The following is a 16,744-nucleotide window of genomic DNA, read 5'->3' on the forward strand; positions in this document are numbered from 1 at the left end:
TTATCTATAATCCATCCATCCATCCATTTGTGTTTTTATTTATCCATCCATTCCTTAATTAATTCACCCTCCATCAGTCTTTTCATCCATCAATCCATCCATCCATCCATCCCTGTTTTATTAATCCATCCATCCATCCATCCATCCATCCATCCATCCATCCATCCATCCATCCATCCATCCATCCATCCATCCGTGTTTTATTAATCCATCCATTCATTTATTAATTCGCCATCCAATAGTCTTTTCATCCATCCATCCATCCATCCATCCATCCATCCATCCATCCATCAGTCTTTTCACCCATCCATCCATCCATCCATCCATCTATCCATCCATCCATCCATCCATCCATCCATCCATCCATCCATCCATCCGTGTTTTTATTAATCCATCCATTCATTCATTAATTCACCATCCAATAGTCTTTTCGTCCGTCCATCTGTCCATCCATCCATCTATTCATCCATCCATTCTTTAACTAATTCACCATCCATCAGTCATTTTATTCATCCATTCAGTCGTTATTTCACCATCCATCAGTCTTTTTATCCATCCATTTATTGATTATTTCACTATCCACCCATCCATCCATCCATCAGTATTTTTATTCATCCATCCTTTCATTTAGAAATTCACCATCCATCAGACATTTCATTCGTCCATTAATTTATTTTTACTACCCATTTAACAGTTTTTTTTTATTCATCTATCTATTCATTCATCCATTCTTGTTTTGTTTTCATTTTGTTTTCATCCATCCTCACACACAGGTCAGTGACGAAGCTGTTGGAGGATCTGGTGTATTTTGTGGTGGACATACCCAGCAGTGCTCAAGATGTGCTGGAGATCACAGTCAACAAACCCAACAGAGAGCGACAGAAACTCATGAGAGAGCAGAACATTCTTAAACAGGCACTTATTATCTCATTTCTACGGTTTAAAATCACATTAACATTGAAGTCACTAACATTTAAACCTTTAATCCATTCTTTTTTGTCAATGGCCAGATCTTCAAGCTGCTGCAGGCGCCATTTACAGACAGCGGGGACGGCCCTATGTTGCGATTAGAAGAGCTCGCAGACCAGCGTCATGCACCCTTTCGACACATTTGCAGACTCTGTTACAGAGTCCTACGTTACTCACAACAGGACTATCGCAAAAATCAGGTGAACTACTAAAATAAATGAGCAGCTACGAAATACAGCCACAACAATGTGCAGTATTCATTCTTAATTTGTTGATTTGTCTTCAGGAGTACATAGCAAAGCAGTTCCGCTTCATGCAGAAGCAGATAGGATATGATGTGCTGGCTGAAGACACAATTACAGCCCTTCTGCACAACAACAGGAAGCTCCTAGAGAAACACATCACAGCAGCTGAAATAGATACCTTTGTCAGTCTGGTCCGCAAGAACAGAGAGCCCAGGTGTGCGAAAAAATACATCTGCATAATAGTTATGGTCATTTACATGTATTCATTTGCAGACCCTTTCATCTAAAGCGACTAGCAAATGAGAAATGTTATAATGTCAGTGATTCATCTCGAGTTGAGTGACGTTTGTGAGACTGACTGTAAAAATCGATGTTTTAAAATAGTTTAGAAGATTTTTTTTGATGATTGAATTAATCTTGTGAATGGTTGTGTTTCTCTAGATTTCTGGATTACTTGTCAGATCTGTGTGTGTCGATGAATAAATCCATCCCGGTCACTCAAGAGCTCATCTGTAATGCTGTGCTGGACCCAGCCAATGCAGACATTCTCATCGAAACCAAGTACGAAATTATGAATATTACGTTATTGATGTTACTGAATATACTAGGGGTGTATCATAACCCACAGATCGGAAAGCACGTGATATGTGGATTAATAACTCTTTTTAAACTTGTAGGTTAATCCAACGTTTATAACAATTGCAGAGAGATCTCCCGTGTCATTCAAATCACATGTATGAAAGCATTTAGGCTTCCCTGTAAAATATATTAATGAGGGAAGAAGTTGTGGTGGAACCTACCTAAAACCTTTCTTAGGTAATTAAAGGTGTTTTCTGTCACTTAGCCTGCATTAATGCATTCGGTGTAAAGCTGCACAATTAAACATTAAAAGATCCAGATTTCAGTTTAAACCTGTGCAACATGAATGACAAATAATAGTGATTTGCATATGTTTATTAATCCCTGCAGTCAAATCTGCGTTTAATCGAGAGAGATTCAGTTTTTACACCTTTTCAGTTTGTTACAATTAAAAAACACAAAAATACTGAGAGTGTAGTTTATAGTTCAGATATAAACACTGATGTTTATGGTAAAGATTAAAATCCCAGTTGATTAGAACTTGACACTGGTGAATGTTGACACAATTACATTGTGTAACCAATAGATGGCGACAAACAACCATCGAAATGATTTCACTGAATAGGTTTTCAAAAATGATCCACCTATAATGAAACATGAAGTTTTATGTGTGAATTTCTGAATCATTCATTGAAATTAAAAATTATCTGTTGTACAAGATGTTAGATTTTTATATTTAGTGTTATCAGCAACAGTAGCTCCTTTTTTTTAGCAGGTTCTTCCTTGATTTGTATTATTATTATTCAAATGACAGTTCTGCAATATTTTTTGCAGTAATATTTTTGTATAAATGGGAAGCAATTGACATTTGTTTTCTCCCTTTTTTGCTGATCTGAAAAACTTGTCTGATCCGAGACTCAAAAACCTTACTGTGATCTGAACCGTAAGATTTGTGATCCGTTACACCTCTAGAATATACAGTATTATGTTGCTGAATAATCTATTAAATATTTTAAATAGAAATAATATAATTAAAGTTTCATATTTTAATATTTAGTTTTGAACGATTTTTTTATGATTAAATGTTTTTTAAACATACCTTTAGTCAGAAATGATGCATTAACTGATCAAAAAGTGACAGCGAAGACGTTTACCTTTTTACAAAATACTGATTTAAATAAACATTGTTCTTTTGGTTTAACTTTTCATGTTTTCAAATCATTTCATTAAATAATTTTAACCCTTATGTGCTGTTGGGGATGTTGTTGTGTCTCAGTTTGGCCACAACTTTCTCTGTGATTCACCAAATGAAATTATTTTTGATAACAAATCCTATTTTGACACATATTTTGGGAAAATGCTTTGTTAATTAAAAAAAAATTCAACAATACACACTGGGCAAATTCACTACCCTTTCACCCTTTAATAAAACCACACATTTTACCTCCCAACAGGGAAAACCAGCAACAATCAAGAAGACAAGATTATATACTTATATGGCTTTGCAATCAAAAAATGTGGTTATAATATAAGTCAATGGGGCAAAAACAGCCCCGAACAACAAAAGTGTAGTAAATTTGTACACAGTACACAAGGGTTAAGCCAGCACAACTGTTTTCAAGAATGTTTTCAGCTTTGGTTGACATAAATTGGCTTCTTTAAAAAAAAAAAAATGTATTGATGTGAAACTTTTGAATGATAGTGTAGTGCAGAGATGCCCAAACTAGGGCCCGCGGGGCAAAGTTGGCCCATGGTAACCACTGATTTGGCCTGAGAAGTAAGGGATAAGGTTGGGGGGAATGCTTTTACCAGAGATTGTCATTTCTAATTTAACATAACCTTTTGTTTATTTCTATCATTCATTGTTGAGCTGCAAAAAAGCAAACTGAAATTAAACGTGCATAAAATCAGACTTTTAAAAATGTTAATGCAGTCACTCGAAGATAAAGGACAATGCACAAGACACTGAGGAGCTAATCAATAAAAAGTTCATTATAGTATGTAAAATCTCTCTCTCTCTCTCTCTCTCTCTCTCTCTCTCTCTCTCTCTCTCTCTCTCTCTCTCTCTCTCTCTCTATATATATATATATATATATATATATATATATATATATATATATATATATATATATATATATATATATATATATATATATAACCATTAATGTGATTAAAGTAATTTTAAAGTATTACTTTTTTTTTTTTAATCTTAATAAATTAGGTAATGATCATGGCAACTTTAATGTAAAAGTTTGCTATGTTTACCTTCAGCTCACAATCCTCAATCAAGTTTGGGTCCTTCATAAGAAAAAAATTGGAAAACACTATACCCCTGGTATAGTGTAACACTGATAGTATAATGTTAAGGAAATGATAAGAATACATAATATAATACAAACAAGCAGTGCCATTTTGAAAGGAATGATTGAATAAATCCTGAGTCATGAAAATGACTCATTTCTTTTTATATTCTGTGGTAAAATTATTGATTAGTACATTGAGAAGCCTTCTAACTGGATCACAGTTGCACAGTGTTTTTGTGGGTTTCTAAATATATGCAGTTGAAAATTAAAGCCCTGATTTATTTGGCAAGTAATATCACCCAAACCTTAAGCATGTGTGCAATTAGACCAACAATACTGTGTGAAGAGCCAAAAAAGTGATGAAACACATGAGGAATTTAAAAGAGTTAGAAAGTCTGGAAGTCTGTTTGTGTGTTATTTGTGAGTGATTGTGTGTGTTTTGTGTCAGGCTTGTGTTGTCACGGTTTGAGGTGGCAGGAACGGTGTTGGGTGAAGGTGCGGAGGAGGAAGAGGAGGATGAAGAGGAGGTCTGGCTGTTCTGGAAGGACAGTGGAGGAGAGGTGAAGAGTAAAAGCATACGAGAGCTTGCACAGGACGCAAAAGATGGACATACAGAGGACCAGGAAGTCATCAATTATTACAGGTAAGGACAAAAACACCTACTTGTAAATAGGATGGAGTGATGCGGAATGTTTCATTTAATATTATGTAATTATAACTAGAGACGCACTAAATTTTTTCCCTTGTAAAAATAAATAAAGATGTGTTGTACTGCCTTGCAGTTTTCAGCGGAAAATAAATTTCTGCTCAAATAACATGCCGACAGGACATTACTCTATAGCAGGGGTGCTCAACCCTGTTTCTGGAGATCTACCTTCCTGCAGATTTCAGTTGCTACCCATATCAAACATACCTAAACCAATTAATTAGGACCTGAAAACCATGTGATAATTACAGGCAGGTGTATTTGATACTATTATAATTGAAATCTACAGGAAGGTAGATCTCCAGGAACAGGGTTGAGCACCCCTGCTCTATAGTATACTTGTTCCTGCTGCTAGTGTTCTGTCATAGCAACAATCTCGACTCTCGGATCTTCATTCATTTATTCATCCATTTTACTTTGGCTTAGTCCCTTTATTTAACTGCGAACTTATACAGCATATGTTTTACACAGCGGATACACTTACAGCTGCAACCCAGTACTGGGAAACACCCACACACGCTCATTCATTTAGGCCAATTTAGTTTATTCAATTCACCAATACTCACGTTTCTTCGGACTGTGAGGGAAACCAGAGGAAACCCACGTGAACACAAAGAGAACATGCAAACTCCACACAGAAATGCCAACTGGCCCAGCTGGGACTCGAACCAGCAACCTTCTTACTGTGAGGAGACAGTGCTAACCACTGAATCACTGTCACCTCTCAACTCATTTACTTTTGGTTAAATTTTACTGTCAATATAATGTGGTAATTTTATTGGCTTAAGTTTTTTAATAAATAACATTTTTAAGTTGTTGAGTTAAATTTAGAAAGTGGTACAAAATTTTATATATTATTCAATTAAATAATAAATAATGATTATTTCAAATCTATTTAAAAAAAAAGATTGTTTTTGGTCAAATGCATCCAGAATTGTAGTTTTTGGCCCAGAATGTTTATTTCAGTGGATGACTAACATAGTGACTTGTCTCTGTCAGATATCAGCTGAATTTGTTTGCTCGGATGTGTCTGGATCGACAGTATCTTGCGATTAACAAGATATCAGCACAGCTGGATGTGGATCTGATTCTGCGCTGCATGTCAGATGAAGATTTGCCCTTTGACCTCAGAGCATCGTTCTGCCGCATGATGCTGCACATGCATGTAGACCGTGACCCTCAGGAGCAGGTCACCCCGGTCAAATATGCTCGACTGTGGTCTGAAATCCCATCACAAATTTCCATTGATGAGTGAGTGCGTTATTGCTGTGAAATAACACAACGTTAATGAGTGATCTGTTCATTAGCCCGTCTGTTTGCTGTTTCTTGAGCAGTTATGATAATGATGGGACGTCAAGTGATGAAGTGAAAGAGCGCTTCTCTCAGACGATGGAGTTTGTGGAGAATTACCTGAGGGATGTTGTCTGCCAGAGTTTCCCGTTCTCTGATAAGGAGAAAAACAAACTCACTTTTGAGGTGTGTATTCTCACTGAGATGTTCACTAAACAGTCATTTTGCATCAGATTCACTAAGCATGAATGACTTTTTAGGTCACATTTTATTCAGTAGAATTTTAAAAACATTTGTAAATAAAATTTATGTTGATTTGATTCATGCAAGTCATTGGCCCTTTGGCAGTCAGTAAACACATACAAGCAAAACAAAGGTAATACCCATGGCTCCTGAAGATACATTGAGATTTTGCGGGAAATTTGTGTGTGGTATATTAAATCAAATTTGAGTTATAAGTATGTTTTTTTTTTTTTACTGTAAAATGCCAGGAACCATTGATTTCCATTTCATGAATCACTAAGTAGAACTTACTTAGCTACAAGTGAAGTTTATTTATAAACTAATTTCGATAGCATCACATGCTTATGATTGCTTGCAGCCGGCCCCGCTTTGTTCAGTTTATTATTCACCAATCAGACGATCCCTAAGCCACTATTAATACCCTAAGTTCCATTTAACAGCCATCTTCCTTTTGAAGAATCCCCCCTTTCCACCCCATACTCCTCCCCCTTTTCTAGATGGGTGGCACGGTGGGCCAGTGGTTAGCACTGTTGCCTCACAGCAAGAACGTCACTGCTTAGTCCTTACCAAGCCAGCCGACGTTACTAGCAGAGTTTGCACATTCACCCCGTGCTCATGTGGGTTTCCTCCAGGTTCCCGGTTTCCTCCCATTGTCCAAAACCTGCAACTTAAGTTAATTGACTAATCAAAATCGGCACCATAGCCATGCTCCTAGTAAGCAGGTATCTCTTAAGAGCAATCACTGTCTGTTCATTAGCTACCACAGGGGAGTTCTCCAGATCTACCTGAGCTCAAACTCCCATCTCGCCTTGCAAACGGGAGGGAGCCCTGGGCTCGAGGATCTTATTAGCTCAGGGCTCTCACTTAAATTGCTCTTTATGTTTGGCTTAAGGAAATTCATTTACAACTTGCATGAGCTGATGGTGAATAAATGGACAGCATATTTAGCTTTTTGTGTGAACTGTCTTTTTAAGAACTGTCTTTTCTTTGCCCTAGGTGGTGAACCTGGCAAGAAACCTGATCTATTTTGGTTTCTATAACTTCAGTGATCTGCTAAGGTTAACAAAAATCCTATTGGCAATCCTGGACTGTGTCCACATAAGCACTCCCTTCCACATCAAGCTGGATAGAGAACCCGGTAAAGGTCAGAAACAACAATAGCTATGGACTCTACAGAAAATGTTTTGCCATAAAATGTTCTTCTTGTGGTTACATGTTTATTAAAGTCCAAGATATTGTTTTAAATATTAAAACAAGATAACTGAATCAATGTAAATTAGTTGCTTAAGCAAAAAAAATAAAATAAAATAAAGTTTAAAAAATATAAAAAAGCTTATCAGGTACAAATAGTTCAAAGTATTTATTTATTCATCATTTTAAAACAGGAAAAGATTAAAAGATATTTGAGCCTGAGTCAGCATGAGTGCTGTTTTTTGGCTGGTTCCTGCTCTACAGAACATAAAATCACACAGACACCCTTAACATCTCATCCATCAACACATAAGAACAGTATAAACAATCCCCAAACATATAAGATGAAGAGACACAGGCTACGAACTCAGTGGATACAGCGATAGTTTACCATCAGATGACGAGTATGGGATTTTTAAAAAAGTCTCAGTGTTGTTTTTAGATGTTGTGGGATCTCATTTCAGACTTTTGTGAATACATAAAAGAAAGATCTCTGTCCATAATAAAAAAGCCAGTAATGGCAGACATCCCATTTGTTACAGATCTGGTGGAACGATCAATTCTTGGAATAGGTTTTGGTACCAAAGCACAAAGGGCTGCTGAGGTAGCACTATTTAGAATTTGATAGTACTGTTTAACCACTGTGTTCATAATGTCATTTTGAAATGATAAAGCACTAGAGTGATAGGGCAAAACAGTGATGTGTCCATCCACAAAGTCTATTGTAGATCTTATAGGCCCTCATGTACAGTCTAGCTATTGGCTCAAAGATATTGTTTTTTTAAACAGTCTGACAAAGTGGACAAGATTATAGCATGAAGATAAGTTTCAGAAACAGAAAAAGACAAATTTGTCTTAATTTTCCCATGAACAAATAGCTTTTGTTTTAGCTTTTTATAGACATTTTGAACATGCTCATAATAAGTAAGGCGAGAGTCCAGACTGATTTCCAAAAATTGATATGTAGATACAATGGAAAGTTTTTGATTTTTGAAAGTGATGGGATAGGATATGGATGTTTCCGCCTAGATGAGTAAAAGTACATACATTCTGTATGTAAAAGTACATTCTTTTACTTAAAAGAACGTTCTTAAAAGTAAAAGTACATTCTTAGCGTTATTAGTCAAATGATTGTCTTGCAGCCATTGATGTAAATGCTGAAGATCTGTATTTAATTTATTGTTAATTGTGTTTATACTTGATTCAGACACAAAAAATACTGTGTCATCAGCGTATAATAAAGAATCTGAATGTTTAATTACCAGAGGAAGGTCATTGACACACATCAGTAAAAGTAAAGGTCCCAAAACACTCCCCTGTGGAACTCCCATAGAACAACCGAATGCACTGTTGTTGTACCAATTTTAACAACCTGAGATCTATGATGAAAACATATATATTGCAAAAGAAGAGAGATTAAAAGAAATCGATTTGTTTAAAAGAATAGCTATAGTTTGTTTTTACAGTATGGATAATACAGTTTATGAGATCAGAAAATATTTTTTATTTTATTATAAGCAAACAAATTCATATTGGGTAACCGGAATAAATTAAAATGTCAACAAGTCATTTTCTAGTGTAAAACAGTCCTGTTTGTGTCTGTAGGAAGTAACGTGATGCGCTCCATCCATGGGGTGGGAGAGCTGATGACACAGGTGGTGTTGAGGGGTGGGGGATTTCTGCCAGCCTCCAGCCACAATCCTCCTGACAGAGACGAAGTGAAAGCACAAAGTGAACCTCAGAAACAGGACATACTGGTGATGGACACTAAACTCAAGATCATCGAGATCCTGCAGGTGTTCAAACACATCCTGGCCAATAGTTGGATTGTAATTTTTCATGTAAATCAATATTTAAAAAAGCTCTCATTTTTCTCATGCAGTTTATTCTGAATGTGCGGTTGGACTACAGGATCTCCTGCCTCCTCTGTATCTTTAAGACAGAGTTTGATGAAAGTAACTCTCAAAGTGAACCATCTTTAAGCCCAGAATCTCCTGCCAGCGTTCAAGGTGAAATAAGCTAATTAAATTCAATTTAAGTTTATTAGTATAGCACTTTTTGTTTACAATTATTATTATTTCAAAGTAGTTTTACAAAATCTGCACATTACTGCATTACAATGAAGTTAAGTTAAGGGTACAATCAAATATAAGTTATTATATACCGACATATTTAATCTGCAATCTTAGAGCATATAGGTGATGTCTACAGTATGTGTACATGTTTAATGAATTGTAATAAGTGTATGTGTTGTCCTGGAAGTCCTTGATGGTTGGCATCTTCTCTTCGTACGTGTCGTTTTTGAGGTCCTCGATGGTTTTTAGTGTCACTTTCAGCTGGTATAGCAGGAGTATTGTGTGAGTAACTTCTGTTTTTGTTAGGTGCGCTAGACTTTGAGCACATTGAAGAGCAGGCGGAGGGTATTTTTGGAGGAAGGTAAGCAGGTTGTTTGTTATATGATATATGATAGTTATATGATAGTTTTTTATGTTTGGGTGTGTCTGTGTGTGTTCTTGTAAGTAGTGAAGAGAACACCCCGCTGGATCTTGATGATCATGGTGGACGGACATTTCTGAGGGTCCTGCTTCACCTGACCATGCATGACTATCCTCCGCTGGTATCTCGAGCTCTTCACCTGCTCTTCAGACACTTTAGCCAACGCCAGGAGGTCCTACAGGCCTTCAAACAGGTATTAATTTGTTTTCTAATAGGTTCATCTTCATCAAAAAATAATGATAAAAGTTTTAAAGATGATGAATCCTGTCATGGATAAATAAATGTAACACTAAAATCCCTATATTAATGAATGAGAAATAAATCACCCATTCAAGTGATTCATTTAAAATGGCTGATTAATTCACAAACTTTTAGTGAATGGGTTACTGAATTGTTGGTTTGATCTTTTAGTTTAAAAGCCGATGATATATTCCTTAATGTAGGGTTAGTGTCTACTATTGATGACAATATAAATAATAATCAGTGTTAAAAAAATAATAAATAATAAAGATTTTTAAAAAACACACTGAAATGATAACCAAAAAATAAAAAACATCTAAACAATCTGGTTTTAAGGCAAAAATGTTATTGTTGCACCACTGAATCAATAGTCATTAATGATACCACTAAAACTAACCAATTTTACATAGGGATGCACTGATTCAATTTTTTTTAAACCAATCTGATCCCGATACCAAAATTCGACCGATACAGATCTGATCCCGATACTGTACCATTTTTTTGCTTGTTTGTTTGTTTCAAAGGATAATAGACTTTTTATAGTTGTGGTGATAAACTCAAATAATATATCCTCTTTAGTAAAAATAACAGGCTCATAAGCCTACTGTATATGACTATATTATTTGAGCATTTGTTATAACATTGATCTGTTGTGGTCCAGCTTATGTTTCCTTTTTTAATATTAAAATTTTTCTTATAAATCTGCAATATGCTACAACTATTGACCCTAATCGTTGGTAAAATAACCAGCCTTTTAGCAAAGCCTAATATTTTCCTGCAGGTTTGACGCAGACTAAACTAAACAGTCTGAGGCCAGTGTTAATTAACAAGCATTCCCTTTTCTGTTACCGACAATTCATATTGTGACCATCAGTTTAACTTTTATTCTTTAATAAATTATTTTGACCACAATGAGCCAGGCTCAACAAACTATTCACAGCACTGAAAGTATTGCCCTCAAAAGAATAAACTCAGTCGGAAGGATGAGAGAACAGAAACTCATTGTGAGAATAATTTTACAGAGCAGCGCACATCCTGTTTGCGCAGCCGGTGCGTGAATGAAGTGTTTGATGCATATACAGCACGCAGCCCTCCGGTAACTGCGGACACTTCCAAAACTTAGCAGCAAAAAGGGAAGAAATCAGTGCATTGAGGGTCTGTCCAATGTATTATTGAGCCTTTTCTAATTTAAAATATCAGGTAGGCCTTCTTTGTGTGTGAAGAGCAGGTAATAATCTGCTGATCTACCAGACACAGCACAACATGATTTAGAAGCAGCAATGAACTACACGTTGCAGGTCAAAATGAACCCATTTATTGCAAAACTATATGCATTTTTTCTACTGATTTTTTATAATAACAAGAACAAATAGTCTTGAAGAAAGTTTTTTTTGTGTTGTCATGAATGCAACACGCAGTTTGAATTGAATGATTGACAGGCGCAGCAGTGAGAAGAGCTGAATTGAACTTGAATTTAAGCACTTGAATATTTATCTGTACTTCACAATAAACTATAGAATGGCTTCAGACATATGGGATTTAGTAGGCATACACAACAACTTTCTAGTGCCTTATAATAGGCTACCTTCATGGCTTTTGTTGGCTTATAAATTTCACAGAATATAACCCACACACAAGATTGGATTTGGATCGGTAACTGCTGGCCGATACCTGATCCAACAAAAATATGCAGTATCGAAATGATATCTGATCCAAGTATCTGGATCGGATCATCCCTACTTTCACATTGTGATAGTCCATTTATAGGCATTTATTTTGTTTTAGGTTCAGCTCCTGGTGACCAGTCAGGATGTGGAAAACTATAAACAGATCAAGTCAGATTTGGACCAGCTGAGGTCAATAGTAGAGAAATCAGAGTTGTGGGTGTATAAGAGACAAGGCTCAGACTCAGGACTGGATGCTGGAGAAGTCACCCCTGAAGCCCACCACAAGGTCAGGATGTACCTCTAAATAAATATAATAAAAACCCAAGAAGCAACATAATAGCTCTTTTCCAAATTGTAGTGAATTATATGTTAAATAGAAGCTTTTTCCTGCTTTAACAGGGTGTCATCAACTCGAGTAGATCAAACAAACCCAAAGTGGAAAGTACCAGCAGCTCGAACTACAGAGTCGTGAAAGAGGTGCAGTGTTTTTTTATGGAGATTTATAAGAAAATTGGATGTTCTTTTGAAGTAAATCTTATGTTTGAAAGAATTCCAACGCTTGTGTGTGTAGATCCTGCTGAGGCTGAGCAAACTGTGTGTTTTGGAGGGCATCTCTGGCAAGAAGAATAAGAAACAGCAGCAGCGGCTCCTCAGGAACATGGGAGCTCACAGTGTGGTCCTCGAACTGTTGCAAATCCCTTATGAGAAGGTGCGGGTCAGCCATTGGAGGAATACATTTGGAAAATTATTCTGTGCTACTTTGAAACAAGTGTTCAGGCATACTAGTGCAACAGAATTAATCAGAGCTAATGCAGAATTAAACAGATAGCCAAAATGCACCTGTTATGTTGCATCTAACTTAGATTTGTAGACTAAATTTTGCAATTTAAATGAAATTGATCAAATTTGACTGGAAACAATCTTCTTGCTCATGTTAGTTTCAGGTTTGATGTTCACTGAGCATCAGCCTCTTATTCTTTAAGGACCATCTAGCAATTGCATACATTCCAAAACATGTAAATGATGTCAAATAAATAATATTTAGAAGGTTGTAGTAAATATCTTGTGGTCGCACTGGCTTTATATGTATACAGTACGTAAATTAATTTATAAAAAGGCATCTTATTCTTTTTCATCATGCTTGTGTGTGTTTTTTGACTATTTAGGGGGAGGATGTCCAGATGCAGGAGATCATGACCTTAGCACATCAGTTCCTTCAAAACTTCTGTGCTGGAAATCAGCAGAACCAGGCACTTCTACACAAACACATCAACCTGTTCCTCAACCCTGGGGTAAGAACACACAAACATACTTTGGTGTTTATGAAGACTCTTGATTTGCATTTTATACTGTATTTAACCACTTAAACTCTGCTGCTATTTGGGGATTTCCGCCTGGATTTTGCCTACCCAAATTTAAAAGCTTCCCAAATCCACATGCAGAGGTGTAAATGCAAAAATTTGGTATCATTTTAAAGAAAACCCTTTGAATTTTCATAAAACACTATTGGAAGTGTTTAAAATAACTGTATATGTTGTCTGTTTTATAATAAACACCTTAAAAAAAGAGGCACTTTTTTTTTTTTTTATAAACTCAAAATTGAAAGTGTACCTTTTAGGTTCTGTGTGGTCTAGGGTGCTGTAATTAATTTTGGTGGTTCCTGCACATGTCTGTAATCATAGGAAAAAAGAAAAAGGTCTACCATAATCTATGCAAAAGTTATTGTATTCCAACTGATGAGATGTCCTATACAAGCCACAGGGACCGATCATTGTTTTCATATTTCACTATTCTTTTGTTTGATCAAACATAATTCACTGTGTTTGGACCACATCAGACATATAAAAGGATTACTTATGCACATCACCTCAAAAACAGAGGAGAATGGCCCTGAAGGGCACAGCATAAGGTAAGAGATGACAGCTGTCTGTGCTATCTGGGGCTGCTTATTGATAACGAATGTATTCTTTACATTTCTGCGCCATGGAAAAACCACAATTCATTCAACAACTGTTTGGCATATGAATATAATTCAGTAAAAAAATGCTAGAACTGTATGAGCACCGGCAAGAGCTTTTATTTGAGCTATAACTTGTACATGTGTCATATAAAAAAATATGAAAATGAACCATGTAAAATATGTAAAATACCTACCTCGGGTATCCAAAATACTGTGTTTTAAGTGTAAATAACTTTTATACAGTAAAATATAAACCAAAGTGATGCATATGTGCATAAAATATAGATTCTACACTTTCAAACGAAACCACTTACGGGGGTCTGGTGCAACGCTAGCCCTTTAAATCTGAAAGCGAAAGTCCATGACGTCACAGACCTGGTACCGGGTCCGCGGAGTTTCAACACTTATATTGCCTCAACCCTACCCTAAACCCCAGTCCTTACTGGAAAACTTTGGCTTTTTGAAAATGAACCTGTTATTTTTACAGTTTTGATTACAAGAACACAAGGCAAGTCCTCTTAAACCACCTTAACATTCTATTACCTAGGTCATACCCATGTTATTATATTGTAACCAAAAACAAAAAACCAACACAGAGAGAGATTTTAATTTTCATTCTTATACTTCTCCTGGTCTCTCTGTTGCTAGATCCTGGAGGCGGTGACCATGCAGCATATCTTCATGAATAATTTCCAGTTGTGTAGTGAGATTAATGAGCGGGTCGTGCAGCATTTTGTGCACTGCATCGAGACACACGGCCGCAGCGTGCACTACCTCAAGTTCCTGCAGACCATTGTCAAGGCAGAGAACAAGTTCATCAAGAAATGCCAAGACATCGTCATGGCTGAGGTTTGTTGACCAGATAGAAGTTCACAGTTTTGAGACTGCTGAAATACACAGAGTATTACTTAGTAAATATGTTTTATGTGTGTGTTTGTGTAGCTGGTGACTGCAGGTGAGGATGTGCTGGTGTTCTATAATGACCGGGCGTCTTTTCAGTCATTGGTTCAGATGATGCGTCTTGAGCGGGAACGACTTGATGAGAGCAGTGCACTCAGGTTCGGAGATAAAACTGCCCAAACACGTCTTGTCTCTACAATATTACAATATAGATTGTTACTGTATCTATTTAACGTTGAAAACTGCACTGAATCATGCTAGTATGAACTGAACAAATGTCAATATTTGTTCAATTTGTTGAAGTTGGTGCAGAATATCTTGTTTTATGATTGTAAATATCTGTGCTCTGCCTCTGAATTTTTCAGTTTTCAGCACTCACAATGAGGTTACAATGACATCTCTCATTTGCATTTAAAAAGTCAGAAAAGGTTTGTTGCGTACTTGTTGTTGTCATTATAAGACTTCATGCTCACTCTTACAGGTATCACATTCACCTGGTGGAGTTGCTGGCTGTGTGCACTGAAGGCAAGAACGTCTACACTGAGATCAAATGCAACTCGCTGCTCCCTCTCGATGATATTGTACGTGTGGTCACACATGAGGACTGCATCCCTGAGGTGTGTGCACTTTTTGGATTGCTTCACAACCTAAAGTAAATTGTTGGTCTGATGCTGCACAGTCCATAAACAAATAATTGTCTATAACAAATTGTAATATGTTAAACTGGATATTGCTAATCTACTTTTTCTAGTTGAATTCAGACTCTTAATGACTAATGTTTCCCACAACACATTAAATAGGTAAATAGCTTTGATAAACGACTAACATTGTGGATACGATGGTTAATCGTATAGAGGTTGTATCTGGGATTGAATGAATAATGATTAAAATCTAAACCTGATGTTAACTATTTATTTCATGTTATCTGGATTATATTCCGTCTGCAACAGTATTTTAAAAGTTTTATAAACATGTATCTGCATGAAACATCCTTGAACGTCAGCTGAATGTGCTACTTAATTTCCCATGGAGTAAGGAATCTGCTCATGCAGAAATGCGCAAGTTTTTTAGCCCATCATTGAGTCTATTTTTTTACTTGTTAGTTTCTTTACTAAATGAGTCTAAATATATATTTATTCAGTTTTTACATTATTTTCAGTAGTATTATTGATTAATATGCAAATGTTTACATGAATATTTATAGTACAGTTTGTAAAGTAATATGTTCTGTCTTTTAGTAGATATGTGAGAGACTTGCTTTGTGGATCTAATAAGATTTGCATTGGAAACCTTAAATAAAAGTTAAAAAGTGATTATTTGTTACTTCATATTTTAAGTTTTTGGTTACTACACTCTCAAAATAATTCCACAAAAATTCTACGCAGAAACTGCAAAAAAGTGTCCAAGGATTATATCTGGCCATAACTAACAGAACTGTTAATTAATGACAAAGTAGCATGTCCTAAAGCACAGGTGTCAAACTCAGTTCCAAAAGGGCCACAGCTCTGCACAGTTTAGTTCCAACCCTGATTAAACATACCTGATCAAACTAATTGAGTCCTTCAGGCTTGTTTGAAACCTACAGGTAAGGGTGTTGGAGCAGGGTTGGAACTAAACTGTGCAGGGCTTCGGCCCTCCAGGATATGAGTTTGACTCCCCTGTCCCAAAGCTTGCCTATTCTTCTATTACACAACCAAAATAAAAATTGTCTTTTTTTTTTTCCAGTATTAGTAGCCAAACTGGGATGTGTGACTTTATAAAATAAGAATTTATAATTGCGCTTGCAGGTGAAGATGGCCTACGTGAACTTCCTGAATCACTGTTATGTTGATACAGAGGTTGAGATGAAGGAGATCTACACCAGCAATCACATGTGGAAACTTTTTGATGATTTTCTGGTGGACGTCTGCAGAGTAAGACTCAAATTACCAATGGTTTTCAGTTGATACATGGTC

At 36.2% G+C, this 16,744-nt stretch overlaps 1 protein-coding gene across 14 annotated transcripts in view; it reads left to right on the forward strand.

Moving 5' to 3' along the window:
* itpr1a (inositol 1,4,5-trisphosphate receptor, type 1a) overlaps positions 1-16,744 on the forward strand; it is a 68,421-nt gene that overhangs the window by 23,597 nt on the left and 28,080 nt on the right. For 7 of the 14 annotated variants that reach the window (XM_005166095.6, XM_073954371.1, XM_009302588.5 and 4 more), the window contains 20 exons: positions 774-915; positions 1,011-1,169; positions 1,256-1,428; positions 1,656-1,775; positions 4,545-4,739; positions 5,802-6,053; positions 6,137-6,278; positions 7,332-7,479; positions 9,132-9,322; positions 9,409-9,535; positions 9,908-9,962; positions 10,047-10,215; positions 12,048-12,215; positions 12,329-12,406; positions 12,501-12,638; positions 13,096-13,221; positions 14,538-14,738; positions 14,832-14,947; positions 15,271-15,406; positions 16,577-16,702. In XM_005166095.6, the coding sequence (XP_005166152.1) occupies positions 774-915; positions 1,011-1,169; positions 1,256-1,428; positions 1,656-1,775; positions 4,545-4,739; positions 5,802-6,053; positions 6,137-6,278; positions 7,332-7,479; positions 9,132-9,322; positions 9,409-9,535; positions 9,908-9,962; positions 10,047-10,215; positions 12,048-12,215; positions 12,329-12,406; positions 12,501-12,638; positions 13,096-13,221; positions 14,538-14,738; positions 14,832-14,947; positions 15,271-15,406; positions 16,577-16,702 (2,962 nt within the window). The remainder of the gene's footprint in view (positions 1-773; positions 916-1,010; positions 1,170-1,255; positions 1,429-1,655; positions 1,776-4,544; positions 4,740-5,801; positions 6,054-6,136; positions 6,279-7,331; positions 7,480-9,131; positions 9,323-9,408; positions 9,536-9,907; positions 9,963-10,046; positions 10,216-12,047; positions 12,216-12,328; positions 12,407-12,500; positions 12,639-13,095; positions 13,222-14,537; positions 14,739-14,831; positions 14,948-15,270; positions 15,407-16,576; positions 16,703-16,744) is intronic. The other 7 variants (XM_009302585.5, XM_073954372.1, XM_073954370.1 and 4 more) reach the window with 1 other exon arrangement.

This window comes from Danio rerio, chromosome 6, assembly GCF_049306965.1.
Source record: "Danio rerio strain Tuebingen ecotype United States chromosome 6, GRCz12tu, whole genome shotgun sequence".
Classification (NCBI taxonomy): domain Eukaryota; kingdom Metazoa; phylum Chordata; class Actinopteri; order Cypriniformes; family Danionidae; genus Danio; species Danio rerio.